Below are 15,044 nucleotides of genomic sequence, written 5' to 3' on the forward strand. Positions count from 1 at the left end.
GGAGGTTTCTTTTTTGTTCCCAGGGCCCTACATGTCTCTGTCCTGGCTATGAACCTGCTCCTTGCCATCTGGAATAGTTTTCTAAATGCCTTTGCCTCCCTGTTCACCTCTCACAAACTGCTTCCCATTTAGCCATGCTGCATGTGCCCGAATGCTCCCCTTCCATGGGCCAAGCAGATATTTGAGATGGCTGGTCGATAGCTCAGCCTCCTGGGCAAGGTCGGACGTGGCCGGGAGAGGCAGACAGTGATACGCTCACTAGGAGTTCAGGCAGAGACAAAGAGGACAAGGGAGGGGTAGTTTTGAGGACAGCTTTGCCCAGCAATCCTTGGTGGGCGAACCTGAGAGTTACGAAGCCTGGAAGCTGGAGGGAGAGGGGGCACTCCACACTGACACATGTTAGGGGGCATCTGTGGCTTGATGCAAGTTATGGTGGGAATTCACCGGATGGTGCTAGAACATCCTGTGTGTTCCATCTGTGTTAGCGTGACCCTATGAAGCATGGGCCTTGTGGCCCCTTTTGGAGCTGGGTACCAGGAAAGCAGGGACTTGGGACTGGTGTTATCCCAGGGAATGCAGGGGGAGTTTGGCTGCGAGTGCCAGTTGGGGATATGGCATGTGCTGGGGGTGCTGGAGAGTCTGGCATCTGGGAGCAGGGGTTAGAGCAGAGGCCTGGATTGAGATGAGGGTGTTGGAGGAGCAGGGATTAGAGCAGGGGCCTGGATTGAGGTGAGGGTGTTGGAGGAGCAGGGATTAGAGCAGGGGCCTGGATTGAGGTGAGGGTGTTGGAGGAGCAGGGATTAGAGCAGGGGCCTGGATTGAGGTGAGGGTGTTGGAGGAGCAGGGGTTAGAGCAGGGGCCTGGATTGAGGTGAGGGTGTTGGAGGAGCAGGGATTAGAGCAGGGGCCTGGATTGAGGTGAGGGTGTTGGAGGAGCAGGGATTAGAGCAGGGGTGCTGGATTGAAGTGGGGATTTGGAATCAGGGATTAGAGCTTTCCTGGCTCCAACTATGCGCTGAGCAGAGGTCTCAGCAGAGTTGCCCTCAGCAATACCCAGATCCTTTTTAGAGCCCTGGGTTTCCTGAGGAGTTCAAATCTCCCCGCCAGTGTGTGTTACTTTGCATTTGCGGGACTCACATCTGAGACTGAAGGCTAAGCTTCCTATGATGATCCCTCCTTCATGAGGCACCCTGGAGCCAGCAAGCAGGAATTTGCTGCCCAAGGAGGCTGCAGACAGGATCCCTCCTTCCTCCCTGGAGTTTCTGGCTGCATGCTGGGCTCCCAGAGAGCCTTGCCTGGCCACTGCATCTGTAGAAATCCTGCATACAACTCCCAGACTGTGGAAACAAGTCCTGGTCAAATGGAGCTTCACAGGGAATAGGGTTGGTTCTGTTGTATGCACAGAACCGTCCTTCACCTACCAGTTGGGCCCTCAGCATCTCTCTGGATCTTTGGACTGCAGAAACTGCATGTACCCTCTGTGATCACCAGGTGGTAGCACTGTCCCAAAAGCCAGCCCCACCACCACCAAGCCAGGAGATATGAAGAGCTCTTGGGGCTGTTCACAGAGGCTGGGAAGAAATCTGAGAGCAGAGATGGTTCAGCAGAGCTCTGGCAAGGCAGCGATTGACTAAGCCATTTCTATCTTCCCAAGGGCATTGTCACCGTGGCGAGTGCAGCCTTTGTCCTTCATTGTCTGGACTACTACGAGCTGGACCCCCGTCTGTGACATCCGTGCATCAAACCCCCTTCCCTATGAGCCTCTGCGAGCCAGCTGAAACCTCACTTCATGAACAGGATAGGCCTGATGCTGGGGCATAGCGCTGACAACCATGGCACCGGGAGGCTGGAGGTGAGGGGCACTCAAGCTACGGGAAAGTTGGGCATCTCCTGGAGATTGATGAGGGGCAGAGGGCAGGGATCCCTGTCTCCGGGCCTCTTGCACTTACTGTGCACTGATCCCTGTCGCTGCTTGGCTTTGTTTAGGGCACAGATGCAGCCCTGGAGTAAGTAAGCAGCAAGTCTGCTCTGCTCAGGGCAGGGTTTTGTTCGGTCTTGTCTCCACCCCCTCCTCCCCCGTCTATCTCTGTATCACTATCATACAGAGTCTGTGTGCATGTGTGCTTCTCTCTCTCTCTCTGATACATCATCTTTCCTCCCCCGCGCACACACTCACCCAGGTCAGAGGCAAGAAACCGCGCCAGTCCCTCCTTCCCTCTCTGCCTTCCCAGGTGGATGTAGGGAACCTAGGAGAGGTGCAGTCACTTGCTATGATTCATCTCTGCTGCTTGTGGCACCCCGAACCTGGGAGCCAGCACGGTGGAAGCTCCTGCCCAAGGAGGCTGCAGGCAGGATCCCAAGTATCTGCCTCTCCCAGAGAAAGGGAGACAGGGGCTTGCTCTGGAGTAGCAGATGTGGCATGACAGCAGGGTTACCTGGAGACACAGCTGCCTCCAGACCCCATGCTCCAGGGGCTCCTTCTGCACTTTGCCTGGGAGGAAAGCAGTGAGCCATCTGCAGAGTGCAAGTGCGGAAGGAACAGAGAAAAAAGGATGCTGGAAAGGCAAAGCCAGGCATAAGAGAGGAAACAAGGGGAGATTGTGCTTCAGGTTTGGACTTTCCCAACCCAAAAGATTGCCTCTTGTTCCTCTCTGCCTTCCTGCCTCTTTCACATTCCCTCCTTTCCCTGAGGGGCTCCCAGGGGGTATGGGAACCAGGCTGGGGTGGACATAGCATGCATCCAGCTGTCAGGGACTGAGGCTCCCTGCAGGACTTTCCCATGTCTTCTTGGACCAGACCAAGTTCCATCATGGGCTGTGGAACATCTTGTCATGCCTGCGCTGGGGGCTGGCTTTCCTGGCCTCACTGGCCCTGCTGCTTACCTAGTCGTCTAACTGCATCTGCTAACTGCTCTCGTTGCCCATGAACACCAGGAAGTTCAGGAATATGAGCGAAGAACAAAGGAAAGCCTCACAGCTTCAGAACAACTCATGCAGCATGGGATCCAGCACTGAAAGGGCAGGCTGGTGTAGCAGTCCAGCATTGATGGCAGGGAGTGGGGAACAGTGGTTAGAGCATGAGGTACTGGGAGCCCAGACCCCTGGTTCTATCCCCTCCGCTTGGAGGGGTTTGGAGTCTAATGGGTAGAGCATAGGGTCTGGGGTCCAGTTCTGGATGGGGCTATGGGTTAGGAGCCATGATTCTATTCCCTGCTCTGCTTCCTTTTCTGTAAAAAGAAAAGGAGTACTTGTGGCACCTTAGAGACTAACAAATCTATTTGAGCATAAGCTTTCGTGAGCTACAGCTCACTTCATCGGATGCATTCATGTCCCCTGCCTTCCCTGGGCCTGTTTCCCCTCTGAGCCATGGGGAGAGGTATGCCCTGCTCTGTGAAGGAAGGGAGGGTGGTGAGGCTCCTAAATGTTTGCAAACCACTTTTCATTCCTTCCATAAAAGCCACTGGAGAGACAGCCTCAGTCTCATTCCCTCTGTTCCTCCTTATATCCATTACCTGCCTACGCCTCTAATGGGGCCATTAGTCAAGTGTCTGCAAAGGAAACATTAACAAGCCAAATGTAACTGAGAGCTGGCTGGGGCATGTCACCTCTGGACAGGGGTCCTGCCTGCAGTGCCTGGGTTTGAGCAGGTTTCAGTGGATTTTTCCTTAGAATCTAATGCGGCTGGATCCCTGGGGCTTTTCCCATCCTTGAATTCTATGACTGGCAGAGCTGAGCCCCCGCCCCGCATCCCATCCTGAGACATGGAGGACCTTCCCTATGGGGTTGGGGGGAGGGCAAATGGACATGGGCTGCATAGCAAGATAGAGATTGGCAGAGAGGGGTTGTTGGGCTAGTGGGGGAGGGCAATATCAGGGAGGGCTCCTGTGACACATGGCTAGAAAGAGTTAAACATCCTGCAAAATAAAAACCCTCAAAGGACATGTGGAGGGATAATGTTTGTGTTTGTTTGTATTTACATAGGTATGAGTAGGGTGGACAGTGTAATCAGCAGTCCCTGTCTATGCTGTATTCTGATAATTCAGAGATCAAAGAACATCCTAGCACTTAAATGAATTGTAAACATGAGATATCTCTGTATTCATCTCTCTTTGAAATGTATAGCAAATAATCTGTGAATGGTGGAAGAACAAGCAAATTGTCTTATGTTAATTCTATAGCTAAGTACCGGTGATGGACCTCCTTCAAAGTCATCCTAATTACTTTTTATTCCTGGAGAAACTCCCAACTTGTCAAAGAGGACATGAAATTGTATAAAAGATCCTTGGGTCCTGATTCTGTCATTTCAGATCTGCTTGAGGCGTCATTCAGGGGAAGCTTAGGCCATAAGGACTGAGATCCCAGTCCTAAACTGGAACACCCTGCAATGATATTGGACTATAACCTATGAACTATTTCTGAAATAACTCTTTGCAACTACAAAGCTCACCATCTCTGCTATGAATCTGAATCTTAAGAACTGAACGCATATCTGTGTGTATACTGATCTTTTAACGATACTCCCTCTCTCTGTTGTTTTTTAATAAATTTTAGTTTAGTTAATAAGAATTGACTGTAGCATGTATTTGGGTAAGATCTGGACTATTCAATAACCTGGGAAGTAATGTGTCCAATCCTTTGGGATTGGTAGAACCTTTTCTTTTATATGATGAAATAAGATTTCCAGGAATCTTCATCATATTTGACTTAGGTACCTGGATGGAGGCCTGAGTCTGGATCACTTTAAGGGAACTGTGTTGTTTGGACTTTTGAGTAACCAATAAGGTAATAAAGACGCTTTCTTGGTAAATCTAAGTATTGGAATATCGACCAGCTTTATGGGAATTGTCTGCCCCTATTCTTTGCAGTTTGCCCTAATTGAGTGATCATAGCTGGCCCCTAGGGGACACCCTGGTCACAGCTACAGTCTCCCATGGAGGAGCCCCATCACTTGGCACGTTGGAAATGAAGGCTGGAGAAAGCCCTAGCAGCGCCTGTCCTGCACCACTGTGGGGTCTCACAGGTCTTGTCCATGCCTGATTAACTCCCTTCCTTGGAAGCCCCTTAGCTTTGAATTGATCTCAACACATTGCCACTCCTCTTGCTCCCCATCTCTGTTTTGATGGGACCTCTGCTGCCCTTTCTGGAAGCTCCTGGTGACATTAGCTGAAGAATGGTACTGGCTTTGTCTCTGCTTCCTTGCTTCCTGGGGACAGGGCTGGTGGAGGAGGAAAGCCCTGAGTCCCAGGAGTGAAAGAGTCCCACCTTGGACGTGACATGAAGGGAGATGGGGAGTGCCCAGTTGCTGAGGAAGAGATGAATGCAGTCGTGGTGGGAGGAGGAGAGGAGCCCTGGGGAGATAAATAGGGGTTATGCCAAATGCATACTGAGGAGGGAGCAGAGGGGCACAGGAGCCCCGCATGGGGGCAGGGTCCCCAGGGAATGCCCTGGACAGTGATGTGAGCCCAGATGCTGTTTGGGGTGGGAGTTGTCTGTGATGCTGAAGTGACTGGGACAAAAGCTGACCCACAAAGGCCTGATACTGAGAGGCACTGAATTCTCACTGAAGTTAATAGGGCTCAGGGGCCGAGCAAGACAGATTAGCCTGGAGACCACCCCGTGTCACTGCTTCCAGGATTTTGAGTGTAGAGACCTCGACCTGCTTAGTCCCATGGCCAAACACACTGGAAAATTCATGCCAAAATTTGGAAATTTATTTATCAGGGTTCACAAGAGAAAAGGTATCAGAACAAGATACAAGTATTTTGGAATCACAACTGAGTGGTTATGCAGAACAAACATAATCAGAACCTATCCAGTCCCTTTCTCAGAGAGAGAGATGGGTTAGAATCTCTTTATTTTGTCGGACAATCCTTGGTGGGAAAGAAAGGGCTAGGTCTGCTGTCCAGTTCTGAGTTATGGACTTTCCCTGCTTTGACAAAACAAGCAGACATGGGGGGAGGGTGCCAGCCCAGGTGGTGGTGGAGGTGCCGCTGCCATCTGGGTCCCCCTCTCTGGTCAGGACATCATCGGGTCAGGATGGCAAAGGCCAAAGAGTGTCACGGTCAATGCTGAGGTCCTAGGAGATGGTGAAGATGGTAGCCATAATGGTAAAGGTCCCTCTTGCAGTCCACCCATCTTGCAGCCAGACAGCCAGCTTGATATTCCCCACAAAGGTTTTTTAAGGACCCCCAAAAGGGAATAATGAGTGGAATAGCCCATCCCCTCATTACTGTGTTCACCAGTTAAGCCTAATTTCTGACACACCAATTTTTGTCCATTGATTTCCAGTCCCACACATCTCTTGTTTAGCACATGTGTTTTTAACACAATCCTGGGGCAATCTCAGTTGACCTTTTGGTTTGCACTAGTCCAGTTTGTTGTCTCCTTTTGCACCTTTTCCCATTAATGTTGGATAGCAGCGATGGGACAAGTTTATAACTTTCCCACAGTTGAGCTCACAATTGGGGTAGGATTATCAGGCCCCAGTTATTACAACAGTCTGAATGGTGCCCCTGCAGTGGGGGTGGGGGAGTCCCTAATCAGTGACCCCATGATATAGGATGAGTATCCAGGAGGCATACCTGATTGGTGACCCTGCAGTGGGGGGGTATGTGAGGGGTAGGGTGGTGACTCTGTGATGGGGGGGAATATCCCCAACTGGTGACCCTGCAATGAGGGATAAATCATAGAATCATAGAACAACAGAGTTGGAAGGGACCTCTGGAGGCCATCTAGTCCAACCCCCCTGCCCAGAGCAGGACCAATCCCAACTAAATCACCCCAGCCAGGGCTTTGTCAAGCCTGACCTTAAAAACTTCTAAGGAAGGGGATTCCACCACCTCCTTAGGTAACGCATTCCAGTGTTTCACCACCCTCCTAGTGAAAAACTTTTTCCTAATATCCAACCTAAATCTCACCCACTGCAACTTGAGACCGTTACTCCTTGTACTGTCATCTGCTATCACTGAGAATAGTCTAGATCCATCCTCTTTGGATCCACCTTTCAGGTAGTTAAAAGCAGCTATCAAATCCCCCCCTCATTCTTCTCTTCCGTAGACTAAACAATCCCAGTTCCCTAAGCCTCTCCTCATAAGTCATGTGTTCCAGACCCCTAATCATTTTTGTTGCCTTTCGCTGGACTCTCTTCAATTTCTCCACATCCTTCTTGTAGTGTGGGGCCCAAAACTGGACACAGTACTCCAGATAAGGCCTCACCAGTGTCGAATAGAGGGGAACGATCACGTCCCTTGATCTGCTGGCAATGCCCCTACTTACACACCCCAAAATGCCATTGGCCTTCTTGGCAACAAGGGCACACTGTTGACTCATATCCAGCTTCTCGTCCACTGTCACCCCTAGGTCCTTCTCTGCAGAACTGCTGCCTAGCCATTCGGTCCCTAGTCTATAGCGGTGCATTGGATTCTTCCGTTCTAAGTGCAGGACTCTGCACTTGTCCTTGTTGAATCTCATCAGATTTCTTTTGGCCCAATCCTCCAATTTCTCTAGGTCCCTCTGTATCCTATCCCTTCCCTCCAGCATATCTACCACTCCTCCCAGTTTAGTGTCATCTGCAAACTTGCTGAGAGTGCAATCCACACCATCCTCCAGATCATTAATGAAGATATTGAACAGAACCGGCCCCAGGACCGACCCTTGGGGCACTCCGCTAGATACCGGCTGCCAACTAGACATGGAGCCATTGATCACTACCCGTTGAGCCTGACAATCTAGCCAACTTTCTACCCACCTTGTAGTGCATCCATCCAGCCCATACTTCTTTAACTTGCTGACAAGAATACTGTGGGAGACCATGTCAAAAGCTTTGCTAAAGTCGAGGAATAACACGTCCACTGCTTTCCCTTCATCCACAGAACCAGTTATCTCATCATAGAAGGCAATTAGATTAGTCAGGCATGACTGTCCCTTGGTAAATCCATGCTGACTGTTCCTGATCACTTTCCTCTCGTCTAGGTGCTTCAGAATTGATTCCTTGAGGACATGCTCCATGATTTTTCCAGGGACTGAGGTGAGGCTGACCGGCCTGTAGTTCCCAGGATCCTCCTTCTTCTCTTTTTTAAAGATTGGCACTACATTAGCCTTTTTCCAGTCATCCGGGACTTCCTCTGATCGCCATGAGTTTTCAAAGATAATAGCCAATGGCTCTGCAATCACATCCTTTAGCACTCTCGGATGCAACGCATCCGGCCCCATGGACTTGTGCATGTCCAGTTTTTCTAAATAGTCCCAAACCACTTCTTTCTCCACAGAGGGCTGGCCACCTCCTCCCCATGCTGTGCTGCCCAGTGCAGTAGTCTGGGAGCTTACCTTGTTTGTGAAGACAGAGGCAAAAAAAGCATTAAGTACATTAGCTTTTTCCACATCCTCTGTCACTAGGTTACCTCCCTCATTCAGTAAGGAGCCCACACTTTCTTTGGCTTTCTTCTTATTGCCACCATACCTGAAGAAACCCTTCTTGTTACTCTTAACATCCCTCGCTAGCTGCAACTCCAGGTGTGATTTAGCCTTCCTGATTTCATTCCTACATGCCCGAGCAATATTTATATACTCATCCCTGGTCATTTGTCCAATCTTCCACTTCTTGTAAGCCTCTTTTTTGTGTTCAAGGTCAGCAAGGATTTCACTGTTAAGCCAAGCTGGTCGCCTGCCATATTTACTATTCTTTCTACACATCGGGATGGTTTGTCCCTGTAACCTCAATAAGAATTCTTTAAAATACAGCCAGCTCTCCTTGACTCCTTTCCCCCTCATGTTATTCTCCTAGGGGATCTTGCCCATCAGTTCCCTGAGGGAGTCAAAGTCTGCTTTTCTGAAGTCCAGGGTCCGTATTCTGCTGCTTTCCTTTCTTCATTGTGTCAGGATCCTGAACTCGACCATCTCATGGTCACTGCCTCCCCGGTTCCCATCCACTTTTGCTTCCCCTACTAATTCTTCCCGGTTTGTGAGCAGCAGCTCAAGAAGAGCTCCGCCCCTAGTTGGTTCCTCCAGAACTTGCACCAGGAAATTGTCCCCTACACTTTCCAAAAACTTCCTGGATTGTCTGTGCACCACTGTATTGCTCTCCCAGCAGATATCCGGGTGATTGAAGTCGCCCATGAGAACCAGGGCGTGTGATCTAGTAGCTTCTGCGAGTTGCCGGAAGAAAGCCTCGTCCACCTCATCCCCCTGGTCCGGTGGTCTATAGCAGACTCCCACCACAACATCACCCTTGTTGCTCACGCTTCTAAACTTAATCCAGAGACTCTCAGGTTTTTCTGCAGTTTCATACTTGAGCTCTGAGTATGCATGGGGGTGGGGCAGTGTCCCCAGTTGGTGACCTTGTGATGGGAGGTGAGGATGCATGATGGGGGGTGTCCCCAGTTGGTAACCTTACAATGGGAAGTGAACATGCCGGAGGTGGGGGTGTTGAGCTCCAATCAGTGACACCCTGTCTTTGTCACTCCCTGATGCACTGACTGGCTGGGCACAAGTCAATGTGTTTGGTCCCCGCAGAGCTGACTTAGTACCCAGCCTGGTGGTAGGGTCTAGCATCAGCCCGCCAGCTCTGTGTCTAACTGTGCCCTCCCATCTCTGTCCCCCTCAGGTCTTCACACGCTACGGCAAGTGCTACACATTCAACTCCGGACAGGATGGGAAGCCCCGGCGCATCACCATGAAGGGCGGAACCGGCAATGGTCTGGAGATCATGCTGGACATTCAGCAAGACGAGTACCTGCCTGTCTGGGGGGATTCAGGTAACAGGACCTGTATCCTTGTCCTCCAGCAGCAGCTGCACTAGCTGGAGCAGCTGTGTCTGCAAATCCCTCCCTTCCCCATGCGGAGATGGGCACCTCTGCTTCTACACCCAGAGCACTTTGCCCCAGTCCGATGGTGGGCCATCTCCACTCCCTTGATACCTGCCCATTCAACCTCCTGCCTCTCGGCCAGACCTCACTCTGCTCACGCCTCCCCGTCTCTGTCTCCTGCACAAGCTGTATTTCCATGGCAGCTGTTCATGGCTTGTTGTTCACAGTGCATGGGGGGCCTGGCCTGGTTTGGGGCGCCCAGCTTGACACAGCAGTGTCCATCCGAAGCCTCTGAGCACCACCAACAATAATAACGTCTGGGGAGGAGGGTCAGACAGGCCTGGAGAAGGGACATGCGCAGTCACTTGCTTGCAGCCGGTTCCCAGGAGGCAGCCATAGCCCCATAAAGGCCCATGCGTTGTCTCCCTGAAGCTGGGCCCTTGCCATGCCCTGTCTCCAGTAGCCTCAACCCCCATGACCCTACCCCGAGGCTCCCATCTTCTCAGGTCCTCCCATTTTTCTTGCTGTCAATCTATTTTTCTCCTCCTTTTTTCCTACCTCAATTATTAGCTATGGCAACTGCCTGCCAGTTTAAATTAAGTAGCACTTGTCTATAAATAGTTCCACCCACTTCCCTGCTGCTCTCCCAGAACCATGGAGCGGGAGGGTGGTGGGGAAGAAGAGAGTGGGAACTGAGGGGCTGGGAGGGAGGGAAAGCAGACAGAAAGAAGGAAGGCATGTGGGTGGGAGGGTGGCACATGCAATAAACCCGAGGAGCCCCAGTCCCTACCCCCACTGAACCTGAAACAACATTGCACTGTATGGTACAGTGAGCAGGGGGGGAAGGGAGGAGCCTGTAGAGCAGGGATGGGGCTGTGGACTATGGGAGGGGTTATACAGTGGAGAGGGAAGGGGCACAGAATTCTTCCTCAGGACAGACACTGGAGAGATTGTCATGTAGGTGATAGACACACACACAAACACACACACTGCAAAGCTGGGTGGAGGAGAGAGTATGTCTGAGAACAGCCCCAGACCATTCACCCCTTCACACCTTCTCAGCATCCTTCCAGAACAAATAAATTTGTTAGTCTTTAAGGTGCCACAAATACTCCTTTTCTTTCTTCCAGAACAGTTACACAGGCAGCTGGGCAGGAGGGACTTGCCCGGACAGAAACCCACCTCTGCCATCTGTGTTAGACCCATGTCAGAACTCCTGGGTTGTGTTCCCAGCTCTGAGGCAGAGTTTCTAGAGCCTATAGCAGGAGACTGGGAGTCAGGACGCCTGGGTTCTGTTCTCACCTCTATCATCTTGACTGAGTCACTCCCCCTCTCTGCGATGTTTCCCCATCTATTAAATGGGATGCATCTGATGAAGTGAGCTGTAGCTCGTGAAAGCTCATGCTCAAATAAATTTGTTAGTCTCTAAGGTGCCACAAGTCCTCCTTTTGTTTTTGCAGATACAGACTAACATGGCTGCTACTCTGAAACCTGTTCATTAATGTTTCCAAGGCAGTTTGAGGTCCCTGTGTGAAAGGCACCAAGAATGGCCCAGTTCTACTCTCACACTGGTGTAAATCAGGAATAACCCCACTGAAGCTAGTGGAGCTAGCTCAGGGTATATCCAGCATTAAAAGGGGAATCCTGACTTTGTTCACATGTGCAGGGGTATAAGAGAGGGCCTGGCTCTGGGCCTGGCTCACCCTGACCTGGGCCTGGTGGCGCCAATCTCACCCGTGCAAAGCGACTGTGAGATGTGACCAAATGAGATCTCTCCCTCACTCACACCACTGCGTGTGTCACATGCCTGCATTGCACAGATGTAGATGGCAACAAGGTGCCAGCTGTGTGGAGTTGGCCTCTCATCCTTGGAACTTCTGGTGCCCTCTGAGACTGTCCCATGGCTCTGTACTTGTCCAGGCCTGAAAGGGCTCTTCACACTGGCAGGGACAGGGTTAATTCCACACCAAGCTCCATTAAAGACAGGACAACCCCTCTGAAGCTAGGTTAACATATGCCCTGGAGGAGAGCAGAATAGGTGTATCCTGCGGATATGAAATGGGCTCCAGAGAGTTCTCACCCAGGATGCCTGGGTTCTCCAACCCTCTCAGATACTCAGCTCCCACTTTTCTCTTTGTTGCAGATGAGCTCTCGTTTGAAGCTGGGATCAAAGTGCAGATTCACAGCCAGGATGAACCTCCCTTAATTGACCAGCTGGGCTTTGGGGTGGCACCTGGATTCCAGACCTTTGTGTCCTGCCAGGAGCAGCGGGTGAGGGGCAGGGAGAGCACTGGGCTGGGCACTCTGTGCTGGCAGCCCCTGAGCTGCCTCTGCCTGACACAGACAGAGAAGAAATACTAAGCGGGGGGGAAGGGATGGGTGCAGCATTCCAGGAGCCTGAAGGGTTAAGGTGGGGATCTGATAGAGGTCTATAAAATCCTGAATGGTGTGGAGAAAGTGAATAAGGAAATGTTATTTACGCTTTCACATAACACGTGAACCAGGGGTCACCCAATGAAATTAATAGGCAGCAGGTTTATAACAAACAAAAGGAAGTATTTCTTCACGCAACACACAGTCAGCCTGTGGAACTCGCTGCCATGGGATGTTGTGAAGATCAAAACTATAACTGGGTTCAAAAAAGAATTAGATAAGTTCCTGGAGGATAGGTCCATCAATGACAATTATCCAGGATGGTCAGGGACGCAACCCCATGCTTTGTGTCCCTAAGCCTCTGACTGCCAGATGCTGGGACTGAATGACAGAGGATGGATCACCGGATTAATGCCCTGTTCCCTCTAAAGCTTCTGGCATTGGCCACTGTCAGAAGACACGATTCTGGGCCAGATGGACCATAGGTCTGACCCAGTATGGCCGTTCTTATGTCACTGCACTTCTTGACAATTATAACAAACAATCATGAGCCAAATCAGGTAGGAGGAAGAACTTAATCAGAAAAGCATGAAGGATAATTGGGAATTGTTTAACAGCACTTCCACTAGATGTCCCAAAAGCCACCATCCCACACTCAAGGAAGAAGGCTGTATTGTTAAAAAAAGACCTGGTTTAGAGGGGAAGCAAAGCCAGCTATGAAAAAATTAAAAATAATATATAACAAAGGGGCAGTTGATATTAATATAAATCAGATGCTAGAAATTGTAAAAAATTGATAAGGAAAGCAAAGGGACACAAGGAGAAAACGGTGGCCAGCAGAGTTAAGGAAAATAAGGACTTTTTTAAATATATTAGGAACAAAAAGAATCCTAACAATGGTATTGGTCCATTATTAGATGGAAAATGGTAGAATTATCAATAATAATGCAGAAAAGACAGAAGCGTTCAATTAATGTTTCTGTTCTGTATTTGGGGAAAAAACATGAAATAATCATATCAGATGATAACATTCTTTCCATTCCACTGATATCTCAGGAGGATGTTAAACAGCAGCTACTAAAATTAGACATTTTAAAATCAATAGAATGGGGAAAGTGAGCCTGACACAGGGGCTTGTGGGCCTAGTTAATTGATACTCTGAGATTCTCAGCTTGCTCCTATGGTGGCCTGATCAGTGCCTGGTCCACCTTGGTGCTCAACAAGAGCCTTCTGGGAGCATTCCCTGGGGAGAGAAGGGGTGGGGCTCCTGTTCTCATTCTTCCCTGCTCTGCCCCAGCTGATCTACCTTCCCCCGCCCTGGGGTAACTGCCAATCCATAACCAGAGACTCTGAGTTCTACGACACCTACAGCATCGCGGCCTGTCGCATTGACTGTGAGACCCGCTACCTGGTGGAGAACTGCAACTGCCGCATGGTGCACATGCGAGGTGAGCCCAAATGGGGACAGGGACAGGCCCAAACCAGCCCCGGGGAGGACGCTCCCTGTGCAGCTCAGAGCATCTCCCTGCCACCCCAGATCAGAAACCCATCTAGCCCAGTATCCCCCCAGTGCCTCCCTGCCACCCCAGATCAAACCAATGGACCCACCTAGCCTAGTATCCCCCACACTGCCTCCCTGCCCCAGATCTGACCAATGGGCCACTTAGCCCGGTAACCCTCCACTTCATTGTTGCCGTGGATCAGCCCAATGGTTCATTTCAACAGGTATCCCTCTGCCCACACACTGCTAGTAGATCTAGTCCATTATCTTGCTTCTTGTACCAGAGCCGACCAGTGACCCATCTAGTCCAGTGCCCCCCTCCCTTTCCCCTTGCTCCAGGATTCCTGCCTCAACAGGACACTGCTCTGTCTTGTTCCATGTCCTGCTTTGGGGCAAACAATACCTGAAGGTGAACAGCACCTTACAGTGCATGAGCTGAGACCCACCGCTCTCAGAGCACAGCCTTTACAGTTAATGCAGCTCTGGCCTGAGTCTGCTGCAGCCCCCTCCCCTAAATCCCAGCTATTCTGGCACTTCCAGCACAGCTCTGTGGCTCCAGGATGGATTTCAATTTAATCCCTCAAATTCTTCTCAATTCTCAGCCTATCAAGAAACATCCAGGCAGTGCGGGAGCCAGAATACCATGGGAGATGGGCTTGCTCGGGCAGACACATGGGCTCTGGCAGTGGAGTTGGGGGTTAAACTTACTCTGGGGTGTGCAAGCAGGTAATGCTGTGTCCCCAGAGTGCCCCTGAAGGTACCTCCCCAGTGGGTTTCGAGGTCTCCATGGAGGGTGCTGGCTCTGGAGCATGCTGCCCACAGACCCCTCACTAAGCCCATCTCTGAAGATCAGACCAGACAGTGCTGATCAGCATTTGAATGGCAGCTACTGCAGTACCAAGATTGGGGTAGGCCCAGTATTTGTCTAAGATCCAAGGCTGGCTTGAAGGAAATAAATAAGGCAGCATAAACCCTGAGGCAGGCATGTGCTGCTGCAGGCAGGTGGGGAGACCAGGCAGCAGTCTCCCCGGGAGCTGCGGATTGAACCTTCTACTTTGTTCCCCCACAGCTGGGAACCACTTCCCCTCTCATGGAAACAGCCCTTTATTCCAAGGGCTTTAGCACTGATGGGACTAGTCACTTGCAAACAGGCCATAGCAAGTAAGGTGTGTTCCACAGATCCTTGGAAATTAACATACGGAATCACAGACCCTACATTATTCTGGCTGATTGCTTAACCTGGGGTGGGGATTCTGTACACAGTCGAGGTGAGGTGTTAAAGTCAAGACTGTCTGTATGCTCAGGATCCTGATGGTACAGGGAGGGTTTTGAGATTGCTGGGAGGTCTCCTGGTCCACGGGGGCGGGGG

At 50.7% G+C, this 15,044-nt stretch overlaps 1 protein-coding gene across 4 annotated transcripts in view; it reads left to right on the forward strand.

Annotated features, from left to right (window-relative positions):
- Window positions 1-15,044, forward strand: part of ASIC1 (acid sensing ion channel subunit 1) — a 122,145-nt gene that overhangs the window by 97,219 nt on the left and 9,882 nt on the right. For all 4 annotated transcript variants that reach the window (XM_073318723.1, XM_073318724.1, XM_073318721.1 and 1 more), the window contains 3 exons: window positions 9,600-9,750; window positions 11,945-12,072; window positions 13,472-13,622. In XM_073318723.1, the coding sequence (XP_073174824.1) occupies window positions 9,600-9,750; window positions 11,945-12,072; window positions 13,472-13,622 (430 nt within the window). The remainder of the gene's footprint in view (window positions 1-9,599; window positions 9,751-11,944; window positions 12,073-13,471; window positions 13,623-15,044) is intronic.

The sequence above is a fragment of the Lepidochelys kempii genome, chromosome 20, assembly GCF_965140265.1.
Source record: "Lepidochelys kempii isolate rLepKem1 chromosome 20, rLepKem1.hap2, whole genome shotgun sequence".
Taxonomy (NCBI): domain Eukaryota; kingdom Metazoa; phylum Chordata; order Testudines; family Cheloniidae; genus Lepidochelys; species Lepidochelys kempii.